Below are 22,092 nucleotides of genomic sequence, written 5' to 3' on the forward strand. Positions count from 1 at the left end.
GGGGGGGGGGGGGGACAAATACTCTCTCTTTGTCACACTCAAATCTCAAAATCTCAGGGTCAATACCAAACATACTTTTATAATGAGGTTGGTCACGGTNCGCAGATGGGCTCAGGGCGTTTCCCCCAAGAAGGGTTTGGAAACGCGAGTTATTTCAGGAACATACAAGTGGTAGATTACACTTGCAGCTTCCAGCCGACCCCTGAGTTGTTTACACATGCAACAAGTACTGCTTATTATGACGTCAAGAACTTGCATAGAGATGAGTTGGGAACTCATTTCTTTTATGGAGGACCAGGATTTGGCCATACGCATTCAGGGGTCGTATCTCTTAGTTTTAGTCAGTTTTTTCTTTATTTATGTTTTAGTTTTTTCATTATCATTTAGTTTANGGTTGGTCACGGTTAATTGTTGGTAACTGGTAAGGACTGAAGGGAGCTCGATATTGGTCTGTGAGCGTACGTGTTTTGCAAGGACGATCTAGTTAGTGCACACTCAAAAATATCAGTAATGTTTTCCACGCAACCATGGGATTGCTTCAAGCACACTACCACAAACTGAGGGTCCTCAAGTGTCTCACGAAAACTAGTAGACATCTGATCGGTTGCAATGACCTTTTTAAAATGTAGAAGCCAAATTCTACATCTTTGGATGTTTGAAGCACCAAATTAATCTTCGAATGTGTCTGTGCCCAAAGTTGGAGTCAGTCAATCCTATGGCACAAACCAGTGTTGTCGCCGGACTAGAATCTTGAACGCTTTGAATCTTTACTTCCAGCTAGCTGAATTTGTCTCTGGCACTGTATACTGTATGTTGGCTTAATCGAATCAGTCATCTCCAATGTTGCAATCAACTCTGGTTCACATAAAAACTCTTGTTTCTGAATCACTCATACCAACTAAGAACATCACCCACCAGCAGCTATACTCAAAGAGACTAATCTCAACTTTTCTGCTTTTGTACACAAGCATGGTTCTGCCTATTTAACTTGTTGAATCTTTACTTCCAGCAGAATTTGTCTCTGGCACTCTATACTGTATGTTGTTTTTCACCCTTCAAACGCAGTCTCTGGCACAAACTTTTCACGATTCTCCAAAATCCAAATTCATTCCCCAATAAACCTAACCTAGTGAGGAATCTCTAATTCGATGTTCCAGGTTTTGAGTTATGTACCTGAGAACAGAATTGCGCTGGCTCTATGCAACCATTAGAACGTGTGTGAAGCCTGAGAAACGTTGTCTTGCCAATTTCTCCAAAACCTTTTCCGTCGTAAAACTCTCTCGTCCAACAGCCACTGCATCTTCATCTAATCGGTCCGATTTGACCTTCCACCTCCATAATTCGTCGATTAACATCACCACCCGAAGCCTCTGATACCTCCGATCTATGCGAGACTTGTGGTTTCTGAATTGTCGTTCTTCGATCCCTAATCTGTAAACTATCTGTAGCAAAGTTGGTTTGTCCCTACTTAGCTGACCGTCCTTACCCCGAGTTCGACTCCCACCCTATTACACTAATAGTTTCTTAACAACATTTTCAAAACATTTTAACCGTTTGAGAAAACAAATTGCACCCCCCCCCCGTAAATAAATGTTCCTCGGTCCGCCACGGACGCACCAATTTGATATAGAGTCACAACACTCTTTTTTTCAAAACACTTTTCCTCGTCTGGACTGTATACTATCTTTGATCAAAATGACGTGTAAAATGTGTTGATGAGCAAACAAAACATCAATGCCAAAAATCAGAGCGTAAATATCAACCAAACAAAGCAAAAAGTTAATGTATAACTGAATATATCAAATTTATTTTTGATTAAAAGATAAATTTTCATTTCTTTGTCTTATCTTTTTAAAACAGAAAGAATCTCAAAGTATAACTGAATATATCGAATTTTATGCAAAAGTTAATGTTGCGAAAAATAAATAATTATAGGCTAAACAATTATATCAACATATATTCGTATATTCATATACCAATCACCTAGATTGCAAGACCGCAAGACCATTAATGGAAACAAATCATGTGGAGTTTGACTAGAGTTGATTATGTATCATTAACTATATATTTGATTATTTTAATTAAATTTCAGTAGACAATAAATGTGAGCATATATATTAGAAGAAGTAAAAATATTTACACAGTCTTTATATAAATGGATCTTAAAAAAAAACAACATCTTTATATTTAATCCGATTGAAAAAAGACTAAGTATTGAGTAACTGAATGTATACTGAAGATTAATCAATTGTCTTTTTGGGATCACGCTCAAATTTTGTTTTCATATTATTTTATCTTGAATGTTTTTCAATGACGTTACCAACTTACCATGGTATGTCTTTTCATCTCTTTATTAGCTCTTTTTTTTCTTCTCATTTATTATTTTATTATCAAAATTTAAAAGAAACATACTAGAAATCGCATAACTTGAAAGTTCAACTACTTATGAATATAGCTAGTCATGGGTGCAACAACATCGTGGAGCTAATCATGGGTGCAACAACATCGTGGAGGATTTCCAACACAGTATCCATTCTTGTATCCCACCTTCCCAGAACAGTCATGGAAGCATGCATGATCATCAAATACACCTTCACATTTAAAAAGGCATAGACCAGATTCGGCTGGTTCGACCACTGCACATATACACACATACATGTAATTTTCTATTTCTATTTATATATACGTTTAAGAAAAGAAAAATGTGTGAAATTATTGTTGTTGAAGTGATCAAAGATGATTAAAAAATAACAAAAATAAATCAAAATCTTCTAAGAGAACAACATACCTGACCCACCCAAAACGTTGTAATAAGACGATGGAATTGTCAATACCACAAGAAAAACAATTACAGATGTCTTTGTGATAGTACCCATTATATACCAAGAAATTATATGTTCTCTGATTTCTTTTTCTTTTCTTTTTTTTTGTTAAGAGTTTTGTTTATCTACTTCTCTCCAAAAGTCTCACTTTTCTACTATGTCTTTGCAAAATTAACTGGATCTTCTATATATATTTTGATAAAAGAGAGATTTTCATTTATTTTTCTTATCTTTTTAGAACAGAAAGAATCTCAAAACGATTATAACTGGATACGTCAATATTAATGCAAAACTTAATGTCGGAAAAAATAAGTAACTATATCAACATATATTTGTATTGATCACATGCCAATCACCTTGATTGCAACTTGCAAGACAATATAAGACCATTAATGGATAAAAATCATGTGGAGTTTGACTAAAATTGATTATGTATAATCAACTATAAATCTGAGTATCTGACTATTTAAATTAAATTTGACTAGACAATAAATGTGAGCATATTAGAAGAAGTAAAATATCTACAGTCTCTTTATAAATGATCTTTTAAAAAATGGAATTAAATCTATAAATTTAATCAAAATGATCTTTAAATTTTAAACTTTAAAATCTTATTTACCAATATTTTTGCTGAAGTCCATAGACTGAGTATTGAGTATTGGACTATTTGGTATTGACCCAAAAAAAAAGACTGGGTATTGATTAGGTAACTGAGCAAGTATACCTAAGATTAAGAAATTGTCCTTTTTGTCATCACGCTCAAATTTTGTTTTCATGTTAGTTATTTGAATGTTTTTCAATGATACGTAGTAGTAACCATGCCTTTATAGCGATTTTTGGAAGGTTGACTATGTAAATCCACATAATTTCAGGAAGTTTTCTCAATAGAAATTAATTTTAAATTATGATTCGCTGATGTTGTTGAACACTGGAACCCTAATTTGGGGTTGAGATGCTAGGGGATGAGATGATGGTGTTTAAGATATATCTTTGCCTCATTTGAAGGGATAGTAAGTGTGGCTTACAATATTGGTCCGGGCAAATAAACTGATTATTACAATTATTTTGCAATAGCCTAGATCTCTCCACTTGTGCTTCAAGTGAAACTTCAAACTAGCAAAAGTAAGATGCCTCAAGCCTACTAGCCAGCTCCTTTTCTGTATGCCTTGGATTCACCAAACTCAATACAATAGACACTTCTAAGTTCTAATAGAGATCAGGTCATCCATTGAAGCTTGCTAGACCATGGAATCTATTTAATCTATAGATGCGGCTAAACAATTCCAACCACACCATTCCCTTTCTATGAACATGTCTAACATTCAAAATTCAAAATTCTCCATATCTCAACACCACCAACAGAAAGTAACTTAAATGACTAGCTTCATCAGCTAGTGTAACCGCATATTGGGGCAACATACTCACAAGCATGGTTCTGCCTAATTAAAAGGCGGTCCAAGCAAAATATTTTGCAATGGGCATACACAGAACGCGTTTTTATTTATTCAGATACTAGCATCAAAGTCTAGTATTTTTATTTTTGTCACACACACGACAATTATTAAAAGCAGGGAAATCATTACTCTGAAACATGGATATGGGTATCTCCGTGGATATGCAGTTTAGTCTAGGCAGTTTCAACTCCAGTCGTAGAGCTTTTGGTGCATAGAGTAGAACATGCATTTGCGCAATTATCTGCCGATCCATTCCCAATTTCACTTGTGTCTACTCACCGAACAATAGTAGAATGGATTAAAATATTATAATTAATTTCTATCATTCCAAAATATATAATAATAATAGTATTATGAGATTGGATGGTTCGTTTTACCAGAGTTTGTGAGAGCTTTAATGGCACCACACAGAGATGATACACACCCTAACTTGCAATACTCATTCACACCATCTTCAACTAGAGCCAAATTTCAAAAAAAAAAAAGTATTTAATCTTGATGGAACTGATAAAAACTGACATGATAAAGCTTATAGTAGCAGAAATAAATTACGTGAGTCATAGGGAAATTTATTCGGGCATGGCCCCAAATGTTGTCCGTCAAAGAGTATGCATCCACTTTGTGTTGCACATATAATTCGGGCGCCTCCTTCAGAGCGACAATGTTTGTAGAAATTTCTAGCAATCAAAGAAGGGCAGCAGCTCCTTGCTTCAACTTGAATTTGCGCCATGAACAGACTCATCATGAGCACACTTAGAATCAGAGTTTTGCCTTCCATCTTGGGACTGATTACTTGTTTGATCACACAATATATATTTAATTTAGAGAAACCCTTTGTATTTAATGCTTGTGTTGATAAAATGGTGATGAAACTAGACATTCTTATATACTAGTTTTGCTACAGTTGTCACCACAAAATGTATTCCACACCTTTCTATCATGCTCTTATAGAATCCACACACTGGTTGGACCACCCTATCGCAATAGCTAACAAATATTACTTCTTAACTATGTTTGTTTTTACTAATTTTAATTTAAATTTTGGAAAGTTAAAATATAATCTACACATAACGTAATATATTTAAAAGGTAAAATAAAAGAAGGGAGATACAGACAATGCATAGTATCCTAAGACCATCTCCAATTGTTTTTTCTATAATAGGAAAACTCTATAATAAAGGTGAATTTTATTCCAATAGTCCTCTATTCTCACCTCTAGAATAGAGATTGCTATTTTTTTCTCTATTTATAGAGGAACCTTTGTAAAAAAAAAATATGGTTCCTCTATAAATAGAGAAAAAAATAGTAATCTCTATTTTAGAAGTGAGAATAGAGTACCATTAGAGTAAAACTCACCTCTATTCTAGAGTTCCTTTATTATAGAAGTAAAAGTAAATGACCATTGGAGATGCAGACATTGAAAAAAAAAAAATAGATACTGACAATGCATAGTATCCTAACATGCACGCCTCCTCAAGACGAATTAAGGTTCGGGAGGGTGATATTGAGGAAAAATGAAGTGGGTATTATATTATCTCACATGTCCGTATACTGTATGCCTTACGTTTATTTTTAATCTATTTTAGTTTCACCTTACTTTTATTTTTTTATTTTTTGTAAAGAAAGTGTATGGCTTTACAAGCTTTTGGTAATTACTGTACAAACCTTCTCATTATTATTTATATTCATATTAGATGGATTTACAAAAAAAAATTGTCGATTAGATTTTGTTGTGCAAAAATATTTTGTATGTAACTGGGGGAAATGTTGTATATATAAATTTTTGTAATAGTAAGATACTTTTATCGTTTCATAGTCAAAGCAAAAAAAGGACATCAACATGATACATAGCTATTCCAAGAACATGATACTTTGAAGTAGAACAATCCGTTAAACAAACAAAAAAAGCTACTCCAAAACATACATGAACAAATATTGAGTAAGTATACGTTCTCAATTATACTTAATTTATAGTGTGTATATATATATATATATACATACATATCATATGTTTCAATTACGTTGTGCTGATGAACTTGATTAACATAGTCTCTGACTTCGTAGCCACCCATCGGCAGCATCCGGAACATTTTAACATACATTATCTTCATTAATCAGAATTGGAGATTACATATTATAATCAGTCTTTAACACTTAGAAATAATAATATAGGTTTCAAACAAAAGAAATATTTGATAAATACGAATTGTTTTACTATTTCGGCACCACAAACTTCATTCTACACATTTATCTCATGCTCTGCAGAGTAACTACACTGGCTGGACCACCCTCTCTTTCAAGGTCATGAGTCATTGGCTGGACCACCCTCTCTTTCAAGCTCATGAGTCACTGGCTAGACCACAAACTACTGCACAGACATACGAGAAATCTTTGTCTTTGGGGTGGCAAAGTTAAGATTGTTTATGTTTTGTAGTGGAAGATATATTTTCGTGTGAAATTGTTCTTTACTGACACTGTATAAGTCAATATTGTGGATCCCTTTCTGTATAGTTAATATTTCAATTTTATGTAGCTGGTAAAATTTTGTGTTACTTGGATAACAAAATAATTTTTGGGGTAGAAAATATTCTAAAACGTTTCAAATAATTTAAGAAAATAACATTTAGAATAGTGTTACATTATATATTATGAAATAGTTTGAAAGGATATATTTTAAACTAACATTAAAATGAAATTATGTAATAAAATAGGAAAGGTAAATAAAACTATATATCAAAAACAAACTTTTTTGTGGATAAAAAAACTACGAATAAAATATATAACAATTATCGTAAAGAACGGGTGAAAAACGTTTATGGATTTATTGAATATTGATAAGATTTTTGTATTTGGTTAGATACATTGAAAGAAGAATAAGATTGTAATTGTGAGAACCAGGATCTCGGATAAGATTTTTGGGTTTGGCTTTATTCATTGGAAGGAACAAAATAGGTTTGTTACAACGTGTTTTAAGTGTTCTCCTTTCCACCAACTCTCTTGAGGTGATAGCATTGAGGTTCCATTTTGAATGTTTTGTTGGAACCAAATTGTCGTCGTTACGTTTTCTATTATGAATTATCATTATTACAAGGAAAAGTCTATGAGTGTTTTCTCTTTGGTTAGATTCTGCTTTAAATCCTTAAGGCGAACTGATCTCTTGGGATGCTGATAATGGAAACTGAAAGCAAAGTAGAAGATTCTTGGGCTTTAATAGAGCGGGATTTGAGTAACGAAATTGGGTTTTAAAGATTGTTCCAGTGATGGTAAAATTATCTGAAACTGTTTGGTTAATCAACCCCAACAAGAAGAAATAGCTCGTAAGAAGTTCGCAACTCAAAAATAGCTACAACGTTGACGTTTAAGATATAATATAAGCTGGAAGTAATAATGCTCCACGGGCTCACGCCCCCGAAATCATCAGCTAGATTCATTTAGACAATCTTTACAACAAAACCTTACCTCAATAATTACACGGCACTAAAAAGTAAAAACCAACTTATAATCTCGACAGCAAATTCATACTATTTATTTACACTGTCTTGGACCAACCAATATGAATTCCAGCATGTAAATTGGTACTCGACTTACCTACAAAACCGTAGAAACTGGATTTCACACAATGAATTTATCTAAAGTTGGAAAACAAATTCACTTAAGAACTCTCTCTAAAACTGAATTAATGCTCAAGCAAAGCAAAGGAAGAAAAAAAGATTTTTGCTAAAGAAGTTATGTTTTATCTCAAGAAAAATGAAGAAATTAGAGCTATTGTATTAATTGCTGGATGGATTTACAATGAGAGGATAACCCTCTATTCCCTTCTATTTATATGAGAATCTAAGTTACAAGATAATTTTATTTTCCTAATATTTTGGATCGAATAAAGACAAGTAGAGTGTGTTCGATCATTCCCATATTTATGGGCACAACATATCAATAATTATTAACGTAAACTGTATTCAAAAACAGTACACACTTGAAAGAAAGAAAAAAAAAGCTTGGGGTTATTTAATTGATGATGATATATATCTTAACACCTTCCTCGAGAAAACACTCCTCAGTGGTGGTGGACTAGGGATCCTGGTAAGAGATGAGAGCATGGACGATACTAGAATGGGCTTGACACTTCAGTCAAGGGACCAGACGTGAAGCATGTCGTGAAGGCTAGCATGGACGATACTAGAATGGACCTTTATGCCATTGGAACGTATTTTGATTCAAACGCTTCATGGATCCCTGATAACCCTTCTATCAATGTCGGAATTAGTACCGCTTTGAGATACGATTACGGGACATTTTATGCATCAAAGACGTTTTACGATCAAAATAAGGGACGCAGAGTATTATGGGGTTTCACCATTGAATCTGACAGTGTAGAAGCTGATCAACAGAAGGGTTGGGCTTCTGTTCAGGTATGCTTTCTTGTTGTAGCGTACTGTGTAAGTTAGGTTTTTAATACTTATGAACCAAGTTAGGGCTGATCATCTTCTTAAACCGTTATCAGACCATTCCAAGAATTGTTGTTTTGGACACGAAGACAGGGAAGAACCTAATCCTATGGCCAGTAGAGGAAACTGAATCACTGTGACTGAGCAGCAAGAAATTCAACATGACGGTTGGACCAGGGACGGTGGCCCGGTTGATGTGGGCTCTGCCTCTCAGCTAGATATAGAGGCTGAGTTCGTGATCAGGAAGGACGATCTCGAAATAATCCTTGGAGACAACTCCGTGGTGGGCTACGACGAGGACTTTAGCTGCGAAACCAATGGAGGCTCCACAGTGCGTGGGGCTTTAGGACCTTTCGGATTCTCTGTTTTCGCTGACCAAAGCTTGTCGGAACACACACCGGTTTACTTTTACGTGACTAAGGGAAAAGATTCAAAACTCAAGACATTTTTCTGCACTGACAACTTAAGGTAATCAATCCATAGATTGCATATTCTGAATATTAGTTTGGATAATGATGGGTTATGAGAGAATATTGGTTAGTGGTTAGCTAATCAAAATCTCTTTTGATAGGTCGACCATGGCAAACGATGTAGTGACATCGATCTATGGGAGTTTAGTACCCGTCCTAAAAGGAGAGAAATTGACCATGAGAATCTTGGTAATTTTTTTTTAGTTTCCATAGAATAGCTTTCATTACAATAAAACAAGAATTTAATTTAGTTGTGTAGTTATTAATTTTCAATTTTTTAAAAATTAATTAGGTGGACCATTCGATGATAGAAGGATTCGGACAAGGTGGAAGAACATGTATTACCTCAAGAGCATATCCGACAAAAGCCATCTATGGAGCTACAAAGCTCTTCTTGTTCAATAACGCCATTGATGCGACCGTTACGGCGACGTTTACGGTCTGGCAAATGATCAGTGCTTTTCTACATCCTTACTTCGCAGACGATCTTTGATGTTCCTTCTTCTGACACACCTGATTTTTTTTTCAAATAATAATGGAAATTTTTCTCTTTAATTTTTTAGTTTTTAGTCTTTTGGTAGTTTTAATATAAAGGTCTGATTTGATCTTTGTGATTGATTCATCACGTGAGTGAAGAGAAGAAAAATGAAATCTACTCCATCTGCATAACGAGTTCCTTTTCACCACTTGAGCAACTTTTAGAGTTAAGAGTGGAAGCTTTCTCAGTTTTGGGGCATTAGACAGTAATTACCAGAAAAGAAACATAACAGGCTTATGATGAACCTTATGAATATCTTAAGAAAGCATTTCCAAGAAGGTTTTGTCCAATCTCCCATCAAACAACATATCTGTGACCAAGCCAAAAGTTGAAGCATCTCCAACAAACCCGCAACACCTCATTTCTCTGATGAGTTCAGCTGATACTGCTTTGTCACCATCTCTAAGATGCGCCCTGATCAGCGTATTATAAGTACCGCTATCTGGAAGAGGTCCGTCTTCTTTCATTTTATTGAACAAGGCACCTGCTTCCTCCTTTAAACATTTCCTACAAAATCCTGAGATCATTGTAGTATAGGTTACAACGTCAGGTTTCACTCCTTTAAGGCTGAGGCTACAAAATAGATCCCACCCATCTTCCACATTCCCAGCCTTGCACATCCCTTCAATCATAATATTATATGTATATATATCAAGTTCCAGTTTACTCTTTTGCATATACTCGAATACCACAAATGCTTTCTCTAGCTTCCTATGATTACAAAGTCCAACTAACAAAATGTTGTATGTCATGATATTGGGAGGCACACCATCATTATTCATCTGTTTGAATACCATTTGGGCCTTATCACAATCTCCAGCCTGAAATAACCCTTGGATAAGAGTGTTGTAAGTGATTGTGTTTCCAAGCAATCCTCTTTGAGACATCTCGCGGAAGACTTCCATACCTTCTTCCACTCTCTTAGACTTACAAAATCCCTTTATAAGAGTATTATATGTCACTACATCTGGGAGGCAATCCTTGCTAACCATCAAAGAAAACATCTGCTTAGCCTCGTTTAAACGATCGTGCATGCAAAACCCGTTGATGAGTGAGCTATAAGTGAAATTATCTGGTTCTATAGACCTTTTGATCATCTCCTTGTACAATTTTCCAGCCTCTGTAAGCTTCCCCTCCTTCACAAACGCATCGATCAATGCGCTGAAAGTGACTACATCAGGGTTGATATTCCTCTTGATCATATCACTGAGTAGTTGAGAGGCATCGCTCCATCGTCCGTAATTACAAAGGCAACTTATGAGGGAGTTGTAGGTAACAACATCCGGTCTAATTCCTTTCTTCTCCATTTCGTTGAACAGGTTGAGAGCATCATCCAAATGTTTGCATTTGCAAAGACTATCAATGATTGTGCTGTAGATTACAACACCAGGCTCTATTTTCCCATTCTCCATCTTCTTGAGCAGAGTTAAAGCCAAGTCAGTGTCACCTCTTTTACAGATTCCGTTTACTACTACACCGTAAGTAACTAGGTCCGGTTGACAACCTTTCAAAGCCATCCGTTCAACTAAAGCCACAGCTTCGGAAGCTTTGTTGTGGAGAAAAAGGCCATGAATCAGAGTTGTAAATGTAACGGTATTGGGTTGATATCCCATTTCCACCATCTGATCAACCAAAGCTACGGCATCAGAAATCCTCTTACTTTGACAGAAACCATTGACAAGAGAAGAAAGCGTGACAACATCGGGCTCATAGCCGAGTTTCATCATCTTCCCCAAAACAGCTAAAGCAAGAGAGAGCTGAGACCGCCGACAAAAACTGTTTATCAGAATGCTGTAAGTAAAGAGATCATATGAAATCTCCAAATTTTGCATCTGCCCACCCAAGGAGACGACAACATCAAACTTCTTCATCTTAGCAATGGCACTCAACAATCTATTGAAATCAACAGTGGAAGGCAAAGGACGAGACTTGACCATCTCACTGAACAGATCAACAACATCGTCTAGCTTTAAATCACTTCTACTCAGTTTCTCTCTGAAATCAGAAAGAGATCGAACCCAGCAAAGGAGAAACGAGGGAGAAGTAGTTCCAGTCTTACCTTTCCTCAGAAGAACAAATCTCTTCGCCGTCAATCCAATCGCAAATCTCATCTTCTCGATAAGAAAAGAGTGTGACTGCTTTTTTCGATTTTTTTTTTGTTTGTTAGACGACACAGAGATATCATCTCCGATTTTAATACCCGACCGGTTCACTCTGACTACTCTGGTACGGTTTGGTTTATTATATTTATAAATTATAGTAATACTTTTTTAAAGAAAATATATTTATACCCTCAATACTTATTTTGAAACATAAAAAAAAAAAATACTAGATTAGGACTCTTTCTCAAACAAAAAAGAGTAGATTTTTTTTAGTTTTTTTTTTGAATTGGAAAATGTTTTAATTGATTTTTAGTTTTTATTTTCTTAAATTGTATCGTTTTTTCAGCAATATTACACAACTCATATTACCTGGTAACATGATGACTAATACATATATTAATTAGTACAATCCAATGAGATTACTAGTAGCTTTATAGATCACAGTCCAATGAATTGATCTACGGTACAACAGTGATACCAGACTTTGTTTAGACCCTGTTTTTGCTAAAAAAAACCCTGACAATTCAGTAAAATCTTGTTGCAAAGCAAGCTTGAATGAGTGTGTCATCTACATCAGACATTGTACTTAGTCTGTTTCGAAAATTCTTATCAATCAACTTCACCAGCTTCTCCACCGGGGATGGTGGTTCTCCATGGCGCCTATCATTTCTCTCCCTCTAAATTGAGTGGAGAACATTTTGAAAAGTGTAGTTGAGTAGAAACCATTGAGTCTTGTCCAAATCATTTCCTGTGAGTAGTTGTATCACTTGCGTCTAGTCCATGGTGTACTTGTGCCAAAGAAGCCTGTTTACCAGCGACTCCCAAACCTGCTGCGAGTATGGACATTCAAAGAACAAGTGCGCCCTTGTCTCCGTTGGATTTTTGCAGAAAATGCAACCTGTATTTGCAGTGGTGTTCCATTTTACCATCCTATCTCCTGTTGCGAGTCTACGGTACAAATTTTGTAAACTGAAGAATGCAAAAGCACATATTACAGTATATAATTAACAACAATTGGAATGTCAAAACCCACCTGCGTAACAAGCCATTGCCCGACCATTATCAAACCTATTCAAAACAACGTACAAAGAAGAAAAGAGTCGTGAACATGGGAGTAACCCAAAATATAATTCCATTAAACAAAGTATAATTAATAGCCTGGGCCGGATATATGACGCTCCTCAGCTACTTCTCCAATGGAAAACCCATATCCACCATGGGCAGTCAAGCATCCAGTACGGTCATTGATGGCTCTTCTAACTATAACCTTACGTAAAACATGCTCACCAATCTCACAAACACAAGACAACGCGAGCCTTAAACGTGATGTAGACATTTGCAGCTGAGGCTTGGAGTGGCTCATGAAGTGTTACAATTACAGCTTTGACAATCTGCAACTGGGACAGCTCGCTCTCTTCAATCCTCCTGTCGTTTGCAGAAAGGGCAAGTTCCAAATATAGACGAATCCAATCATTGAACTGCAACTTTTTTTTTTGTTTTTTGTCGTCTAAACTCCAAATACTAGTTCACGGTTAAGAACTCTTTTCTAGAGAGAGCCAGTGAGGAACCGTCGAACTCACATGGGAAAAACAAAACTCACGACCTTTTGCACATTTCGCAAGATGATCAGCGGAGGTATTACCACTACGAGGGATATATCTAATAATCAATGAAGAGAATAAGTCCCTGTAATACACAAAATCCTTCAGCTTTGCTGCAAATGCAGGCCATGCCTCTGGGTTTGAAGTCATAGCAAAAAGGTCCGAACAATCTGTCATAATGAGGATACTTATCAACGGAATCGCCAATAAGCACTTCATTGCCCATAAAAGGGTCTCCAACTCGGCATGAAGGGGGGAAAGACTTCTACGCGAGCCCTTTAATCCTAAATGCCTCAAACTCCCTCCACAAGACACAATCCAACCGTGTCCACTTCGTGAATCTGACGCATGCCAAGACCCATCAATAAAACAAACAGGAACATCAGATGGAACTGGTATGATCTCCACTATGGGCTCTGTCCCTGCTCGCCTCCACACTTCTTCCTCTTGAATTGCGATATCAAGAGTCTCTTGCGGTGGTTCTGAAATATTCTCGAAGATTTTTTTATTTTGCGTCTTCTAAATGTACCATATAATCATGGAAATACTCTTAAGCTCTCCTCGTTCGCTCCCACGTCCTTGCCCCACCAATATAAATAATCAAAATTATTGTATATCGACGGTGACAGGAACAACATAGGCGAAGAAGGGATATTCGACAAAGCCTAGACTTGTCTAGCCGGGGGACATTCAAAGATCACATGATTGATGGTTTCTTCGTCTGCTCCACATCTTGAGCATCCTTTGTCTCTACCAATATGGCGATATTGAAGTTTTTGGCTTGTTGCCAAGCACCCAGTAATACATTGCCACACGAAATGTTTCAACTTCCGTGTAGATTTTAATTTCCAAGCTTGTGCTTTTAGTGCCGTAACACTAGGCCCTGAAGAGGGAGTTCACAAACAGAAAGAGAACTGATTCTCGCGGCCTCATATCCAGACTTGACTGAATAGTTCCCAGACTTAGTCATAGTCCAGCAATGTCCATCATTTAATACAGTACGATTCAGTTGTAACCCTAAAATAAAGGTAATCTCTTCCGGAAGAAAGAGTTCCCGGAGACGATCCAGCCTCCATTGGTTTGTAATTGAACTGCAACTCTGATTCCTCGAACTCGTAAAAATCGTTGACTATCATTGAAATCTGACGGCCAAGAAGGCAATTGGACTATTTTAACTTAAGTCGGTTTGGCCCAATGGGCTATTTTACCGAATTCAAAAAACAAACCCTCGTCAAAGAAAGCTTTTTGTGATTTCATCCGTCGAATTGTAACGATCCGCGTGGATATATCAACCAATCAAAACGTACCACATGGGACAACCAGCGAAACCACTTCAAAGACCTTCTTCTTCAACTAGAGGCTTTCTGGTAAACGGCAAAATACCTTTTTCTTTCACTTTTCCTCGTCTTCTTCTCGAATCTGAGAGAGAGAGAGAGAGAGAGAGAGAGAGATGAGATCAACAACAACAACAACAATGGCGGTCAAATCAAAACTCGTCTCTCTTCTATTCCTCATAGCAACACTCTCATCCGCATTTGCAGCTTCGTTTTCCGATTCGGATTCCGATTCAGATCTCGTCAACGAACTTGTTTCACTCAGATCAGCCACCGAATCAGGCGTAATCCACCTCGACGACCATGGGATCTCTAAATTCCTCACCTCTGCTTCCACTCCTCGTCCTTACTCGTTACTCGTCTTCTTCGACGCTACTCAACTCCACAGCAAAACCGAGCTCCGTTTACAAGAGCTCCGTCGCGAGTTCGGCGTCGTCTCCGCTTCGTACCTCGCTAACAACAACGGATCTGAAGGAACCAAGCTCTTCTTCTGCGAGATCGAGTTCTCCAAGTCTCAGTCCTCGTTTCAGCTCTTCGGCGTTAACGCTTTACCTCACATCCGTCTCGTAAGTCCTTTTATATCGAATCTCCGTGATGAATCTGGTCAGATGGATCAATCTGATTACTCTAGGTTAGCTGAATCAATGGCTGAGTTCGTCGAACAACGAACTAAACTCAAGGTCGGTCCTATTCAACGTCCGCCGTTTCTTTCCAAGTCTCAGATCGGAGTCATCGTTTCCTTGATCGTTATCGCTACTCCGTTCGTTATCAAACGGATCCTGAGAGGAGAAACACTTCTTCATGACCATAGACTTTGGTTAGCTGGTGCTATCTTCGTTTACTTCTTTAGCGTTGCTGGTACAATGCACAACATTATCAGGAAAATGCCTATGTTTCTTCAAGATCGTAACGATCCGAATAAGCTTGTCTTCTTTTACCAAGGATCTGGGATGCAGCTTGGAGCTGAAGGTTTCGCTGTTGGATTCTTGTATACTGTTGTTGGATTGCTATTGGCGTTTGTTACTAATGTGCTTGTTCGAGTGAAGAATCTTAATGCACAGAGACTGGTTATGCTTTTGGCTTTGTTCATATCGTTCTGGGCTGTGAAGAAAGTTGTTTACTTGGATAATTGGAAGACCGGATACGGTATTCATCCGTATTGGCCATCGAGTTGGCGTTGATTTTTCATCACACTCTTGAGGAATGTGGTGTGGTTACAACAAGGTAATGGATTTAGATTTTGTAAAACATTTCTGGGAATTGAGTAATGATGTTTTCGGACGTCTTGTGTTTCGATTTTTGATATACTTTTGAATCGGTGTAGTACTATAATTTCAGAAACGGTTTAAGCTCCTTACTGCTATATTAGTATCTTGTTAAGTTGTTTATCTGAGTGAGTAACATATAGAACCAAGTATATGGGATCTCTTAGTCAATGAAATGTAGGAACCATATTTGGAAATTCAGATACTGTACCACTTGGAGCTTATATCTTCCCTTTAGTCTTGCTTACTTCATCTATTCAGAAAAAGGATTTTGTCCTAGAGAGTAGAGTATGGTAACTGTGTAAGCATTATGGAACCTTTTACTTATGTGCATGTTACTCTCTGTTTGAGAAGGAGTGAGAAAAGAATGGTTTGCAAGTATGAGTTGTTTAGTACCATTTATAATACGATAGAGATGGGAGTTTTGGTTTACACACCGTTGTTAGGTTTAGCCACTTGACATGACACAGGCTTGCGAGGGTGGGAACCATGTTTCCTCTTTATAGGCATTGTTGCATTGGCCATTGAGTTCGCACATTTCTGAGATCATTTAAACTTGAATAAATGTAAATCACGCCTCTCAAATACATCATTATGACTTTGATTGTTTTGTTTGCGTTTAAAATACACGTAGAAACTGAAGTTTGAAACAGTTGAGGTTTTCATATAGTATGATCAATATAACCTTTTTTTTGTTTGGGCAAACGATATTTTATAAATTGAAAACAAGTTAGCTACACCAACGGAGGAATTGATCAACAACAACAAAGCGAGTAAACTTAATAGTGATAGAGGTAAGTCCACCTTCGGATAGAAACTTGATCAGTACATATGAAACTGAGGGAGCCTGCCTTTCATCTCTGAAAATCCAAATCTCAAAGCATCTTCCTTGGCCTTTAAATACAATCAAAAGTCTCACCAATAGGAGTTGAGTGCACAAAAGCTCGCCAAACAGAGTCGTGATTAGTTTGACCTTCAAATGATGGAAGCCTTATGAGTCCAGCCAGACAAGACCTTCAAGTGATGGAAACCTTATGAGCCCGACGAGCACATCTCCAAAGTAGGGACTTCTTGAAACCTTCATTGCATCCAGTGCAGTCTTCGAGACGACACCTACTGCCGCGGTGATACATAGAGCAGTTAGCAAAAAAAACTGTCTAGCAAGGGAACTTCCTCAACTATGAAGCACAACCATCCCATACGAGATGAGATCAAAATGACCTTTGATTTGGTTTTAGTCGAATCAAATGGTTGATGAATAATTGAATATCTTCCTTCTCCTTTGGATTTGCTTGTATAATTTTGACTTAGCTTATTCGATCCATTTCAAGCCCACACAAAATATTGGGCCTTTGAGTTTTAGATGCACATTGTTCATGTATCAAAATTACTTGACCACCGCTAAACGTTTCTTATATATATTACTTTTGGTCTCTCTCATTTGAGACGAGAACCTTTTAGGTTTTAGCCATTCATTACAATAAAATTGATTATGGTTTGAGTTGGTTTGACGCATGTAGGGGTTTTGACATCAAGTATAATGGACTTACATAGATTGACCCATATCTATATATACATTTTTTAAAACATTTATGAAATAAATCCTAAAATTCATACATATTTACAATTATGCTATTGATATTAAATATTTTTAATTTTTAATTTACAATTTATTAAATTATGATAAAGTTTCCAATTTTTGTAAACAATTATTCCCCCCCCCCTATTTGCAACTTTCCAAAACAATGGGAACTATATTTATTATTAAACATACATAACTTTCTATATTTATTAATAAATTATGATGAATGATTGAATCAGAGATGTTAAAAAAAAAAATCATACAAAACTGCAATACAGAAATTATACTATACATATATATTAGAATATTACAATATAATAACAATACAACTATCTTTAAATTGAAAAATAAAAAGAAACAAACAGTTTTCCTTTAATAAATCACTACTTACTGAATTATATGATATAGTATCTATAGTAAAAAAAAAACTTTAAACAAAACAATTTTCACACGACTACTTAGTGGATATATATTTGTAAGGTTGTACATTTAAAAAGTAAAAAACAATTATATGATATAGTTCCTATAGTAAAAACAATAAATTTCAAACAAAACAATTTTTACACTACCTAATAGATATATATTTGTAAAGTTGTACATTTGAAAAGTAAAACTTTAGTTATGTATATAGTTAATCTATAAAACAAATTAAATAAACTGTTTTTTATTAATAAATATAGTCTCGCGGTATACCGCGGATAAATATCTAATTAAGATACACTAGTCTACCATAATTTTTGGAAGATACTTAGTATTTAATAAAAATTGGGTAAATAAGACTTAAAAATCAAAATCATTTTTCGACGGGGATAATGGATTTTATAACCCAAAGGCACGAGGTGTCTTGAAAGTGACTAAGCATATATTTCAACCTATTATACAAAACACACACACAGCCTGTCTCACACAGTCACATTGTATGTTATTACAATATAAGACAATGACGATTGCATCTACATACATACAAATGTATATATACATATATATTCGTATGTAGTTATGGGTTTATAGAGAACCAGAAAACGTGGAGGCCTCAACTCAAATAACTCAAAATGTGTAGCTTTCGAAAATCTATAAATGAAAAATTAAGGCTAATCATTTGATATGACAGCAATAGAATTGTTTTTGTTGCGCCTTGTATAGAATATGATTTATGAATATATTAGACAATAATTAGCTATACTTAATATAATAATAAACGACAGCTCTCTTATATATTGATTATTAAAGCAAAAGTCGTTTGGTAAATAGCAAAAACAAAGTATGTTTAGAAATCGAAAATTGTGTTTGAAACTTGAGAGGCATGTATATTAAAATTGTTGGATCGAGTGTATAATGCAAAAATTATATGATATGGTGGAACCTGTCTATATTTTTTAATGCTTCGATTGCTTTACCCGTGAACTTCCAAACTTTATTTGTCTGTTTTTAGATTTGTGGATCTTATTTTCTTATGATGTTAACAAATCATATGAAAAAATCCACAAAATATCAATAACCATGTTATATAAATCATTACGATATATATATATATATATATATATATATATATATATATATATATATATTTACCTCAATTACACGGAAATAGTTTTATTTATATCCATTTGGTCATCCAATAATATGCAGTAAGCGTAGAATAAGTTCCTTTCGAATCTATAATTTTACTTTGATAATATAAATTTTTAATCAGTTTATAACAGATTTTTTTAGTTTTCCAAGTTGTTGAACCAAATCTTTGGTTACACTTGCCATATTGGTTTAGTTGATGGACGAAACAAATAATTAAACGCTAGCATATGTCATATTATATAGCTGAACCAACTCTTTAAAAAAAACTACAGACCTTTACACTAGTTGTTAACCACTATGGTGGTTAATTTCCTCGAAGGGCTAAGATTCGATCCTATCTTTTTTCATGGATTAATTATACCATATGATGATATAAACCCTCCTCTTTTTTTTCGTTAACTATATGAACCCTCTTTGTGAACCCAAAATGAAACCAATGTTTGAAAAACATTACAGATAAAAAAATATATAATAAAGGTTATCAATATATTGAGTCAAAGTATTGTAGCCTTCTTCATTTATATATAAAAATATTCTAACAAGCACAGTAAAGATTTACCGTCATTGTTAATTCACACACTAAGCATTTAATCGGAACCTAGAAAAAAAATTAAGCGGTTTATAATAATAATTTGAAATACTATGACATAAAGCTAATGAAATAAAACTATTTATAATTAATTAATTAATAAATTACATTTTTAAGTACTAAGAAAAACCAATGAATAATTACATTTTATAAAGAAAAAAATGTTTAGTGAATAGAACAAATTTGCTTATTAGTATATTGATATCATACTTTTCTAACTCCAAATTCTAGTTGTTATGCTGTCAAATCCAGTATTATAATAGGTAATTTAACTTTGAAGAATCAGGCGTACGCAACATTTATAGATATAAAAAGTAAGTTTATATTTAAACTATATATTTTTGGTTTTCAATGAGTCCTCACTTTTTTGCTTCCAAAGCGTTTCCATTTTTGGTTTACAAAGCGTCTCCTTTTTAAGAGAGAAAAGATTGGAAGTAAACCTAGGCATGTAGAAAGCTTTTGATTCTTTATCAAATAACCTTAAACTACCAATTCTTTGAACCGGAATACTATCACCATTAGCTATTATAACGTTACCTCTAGCCGGTTTTATATTGTCAAGTAGGTTCGAGTTACTAATCATGTGGTGTGATGCACCAAAGTCAACAACAAGAGACCTATTTGAACTATGAGTGAAGAAGGTTTTACCAGAGTCTTTATTGGCAGCTAGAGATTTGAAGAAGGCTTACAGGTCTGATTTCTTCACATAATCTCCTGACACCATTCCTTCTCCATTCTTTGATGCACCCGCGTCACTTTGTTCGTCTTTAACTCTAGTTATGTTGGCTCTGGGCTCCTTGTTGGTCACACTTGGTCTTAGATGAGGATGCAGAAACCAACACTTATCTTTGGTGTGGTTCTTACGCTTGCAGTGTTCACATCCTCCCTTTGATCTTCTCTCATCAGGTCGATAGGTTCCTTTGTTTGTCATTGAGAGTTCACCTTATCCCATAAACAAACCGAGTGAGCCTTGTTCCTTCTGAATTTGTGAGCAGACATCGTCGAGACTAGGTAGTTTGTCTGCTCGAAGGATATGCTTAATGAGGTCATTAAAGGTCGGATTGAGAGTTAGGAGGAGAGCAAAGACCTTATCTTGTTCCCTTCTCTCATTATACAGTCTGGTCTTCTTGAAACCATTTGGCTTCTTCTTCGAGCTTGGCTTCTTCTTCGTCTTCTTTGGTAGTTTCTCTACCATCTTCTTTGGCGACTTTCTTTGGGGCTCTTGTTCCTTCAATATGGCTCCAAATTCTGTGGCCACATAGTGCGGTTTTGGTGGTCCTTGACCACAAGAGATAGTTTCCTCCCTTAAGAACAGTTGGTAACACAAGTGGTTTTGAGTTTTCCATGTTCTAGTAGTATGACTCTTCGAACGGAGTTTTAACCGTAGAGATTGTTGTAGAAACAGAGTATGAGAGAAATTATACTGAGTGAGCAAGTAGACTAGCGAATATATAAAAGAGTAGGTTTTAGAGAATCAAGGATCGAAAAACATGCTCTAATACCATGTTAGAATTGCAGAAGTAGAATTGCAGAGAGAGAATAAACAAAGAACATAATAGAATACTTAGATAAGATTGCCTCAAATGTAAATTACAAGTCATATATAGAGACTGCTACTACACATGTAGCCGTTGCTAGACATTAAGAATGAAAAAGACAGAACATGGACTTGTTACAGAACGTTTATATTGAGAGCGACATGTGTTGCCTTGTTTGACTAGTTGAACTCGTTCACCAAGACAACATGTGACTTCTCTCTATGACACCCTGCAATCACCATCATCTAGATCCTTCTATTCCAATGTATCGATGCTTATAGGGCCTCTGTTTCACCACATTCTTATACGGATTACAGCCCATCAATGATTGGTACAAACAGTCGTACGGACAGGAGATTACTTGTCACTTATCTCACATCCTTGATCAATATATAGTCCTTAGACCACCACTTACATGCCATTTAATTAGACGATTATCCGCTAATCAGTGTTCATATAAACGTCAGATTGGAAAGACAAGAAATGTACCATTATAGATTTCAGTCTTAATATGCGTTAAACGCAGCGTAACCCACTTTTTGAACTGTTTGTATTGGAGTGGATAATGAAAGAGTAAACGGATGGAATTGGTAGTTGAACTAAAACTCATGGAATGGATCACCTAAACCTTTAACAAATTTTGCTTATTGTCTTACTACATAACATCATTGGTAAACAAAAACCGAAAACACTATTCTCTTTGTCCTTATCGGGTAACATATTCGTTTTTCTGTTTTCCGTTATTAAAAAAAAAAAAAAAAAAAAAAAAAAAAAAAAAAA

At 35.5% G+C, this 22,092-nt stretch overlaps 4 protein-coding genes and 1 pseudogene across 6 annotated transcripts; 2 read left to right on the forward strand and 3 right to left on the reverse strand.

Annotated features, from left to right (window-relative positions):
* LOC104703772 (defensin-like protein 54) lies at positions 2,302–3,077 on the reverse strand. The gene is made up of 2 exons (XM_010419847.2): positions 2,789–3,077; positions 2,302–2,636 (listed from the first exon to the last, which is right to left on the reverse strand). Exons 1-2 carry the CDS (start codon positions 2,874–2,876, stop codon positions 2,485–2,487), a joined length of 240 nt encoding a protein of 79 aa, XP_010418149.1. The 5' UTR covers positions 2,877–3,077; the 3' UTR covers positions 2,302–2,484.
* Positions 4,241–5,158, reverse strand: LOC104703773 (probable thionin-2.4). Its single transcript, XM_010419849.2, has 3 exons — positions 4,829–5,158; positions 4,654–4,734; positions 4,241–4,547 (listed from the first exon to the last, which is right to left on the reverse strand). The coding sequence occupies exons 1-3, from the start codon at positions 5,154–5,156 to the stop codon at positions 4,450–4,452; spliced, it is 507 nt and encodes a 168-aa protein (XP_010418151.1). The 5' UTR covers positions 5,157–5,158; the 3' UTR covers positions 4,241–4,449.
* LOC104705167 lies at positions 5,721–9,828 on the forward strand (annotated as a pseudogene).
* LOC104703774 (pentatricopeptide repeat-containing protein At1g63130, mitochondrial-like) lies at positions 9,987–11,840 on the reverse strand. 3 transcript variants are annotated; one of them, XM_010419850.1, is made up of 2 exons: positions 11,322–11,840; positions 9,987–11,120 (listed from the first exon to the last, which is right to left on the reverse strand). In XM_010419850.1, exons 1-2 carry the CDS (start codon positions 11,838–11,840, stop codon positions 9,987–9,989), a joined length of 1,653 nt encoding a protein of 550 aa, XP_010418152.1. The 3 variants fall into 3 exon arrangements, with proteins under 3 accessions (XP_010418152.1, XP_019083123.1, XP_019083122.1); XM_019227578.1 differs by lacking the exon at positions 11,322–11,840 and having other exon boundaries at positions 9,987–10,340; positions 10,419–10,634; XM_019227577.1 differs by having other exon boundaries at positions 9,987–11,681.
* On the forward strand, positions 14,827–16,154 carry LOC104703775 (probable dolichyl-diphosphooligosaccharide--protein glycosyltransferase subunit 3B). The gene has a single exon (XM_010419851.2). It carries the CDS (start codon positions 14,883–14,885, stop codon positions 15,945–15,947), a length of 1,065 nt encoding a protein of 354 aa, XP_010418153.1. The 5' UTR covers positions 14,827–14,882; the 3' UTR covers positions 15,948–16,154.

The sequence above is a fragment of the Camelina sativa genome, chromosome 7 (assembly GCF_000633955.1).
Source record: "Camelina sativa cultivar DH55 chromosome 7, Cs, whole genome shotgun sequence".
Lineage (NCBI taxonomy): Eukaryota > Viridiplantae > Streptophyta > Magnoliopsida > Brassicales > Brassicaceae > Camelina > Camelina sativa.

What these genes read in the sequence shown, in the direction of transcription:
- LOC104703772 (XM_010419847.2), bottom strand. Translation starts at nt 2,876, where the DNA reads ATGGGTACTATCACAAAGACATCTGTAATTGTTTTTCTTGTGGTATTG. An exon ending in CAACGTTTTGGGTGGGTCAG is followed by an intron (nt 2,637 to 2,788) that starts GTATGTTGTTCT and finishes GTATATGTGCAG; the next exon opens with TGGTCGAACCAGCCGAATCT.
- LOC104703773 (XM_010419849.2), bottom strand. Translation starts at nt 5,156, where the DNA reads ATGTCTAGTTTCATCACCATTTTATCAACACAAGCATTAAATACAAAG. An exon ending in TAAATTTCCCTATGACTCAC is followed by an intron (nt 4,735 to 4,828) that starts GTAATTTATTTC and finishes ATTTGGCTCTAG; the next exon opens with TTGAAGATGGTGTGAATGAG. An exon ending in TAAAGCTCTCACAAACTCTG is followed by an intron (nt 4,548 to 4,653) that starts GTAAAACGAACC and finishes TTCGGTGAGTAG; the next exon opens with ACACAAGTGAAATTGGGAAT.
- LOC104703774 (XM_019227577.1), bottom strand. Translation starts at nt 11,666, where the DNA reads ATGGTCAAGTCTCGTCCTTTGCCTTCCACTGTTGATTTCAATAGATTG.
- LOC104703775 (XM_010419851.2), top strand. Translation starts at nt 14,883, where the DNA reads ATGAGATCAACAACAACAACAACAATGGCGGTCAAATCAAAACTCGTC.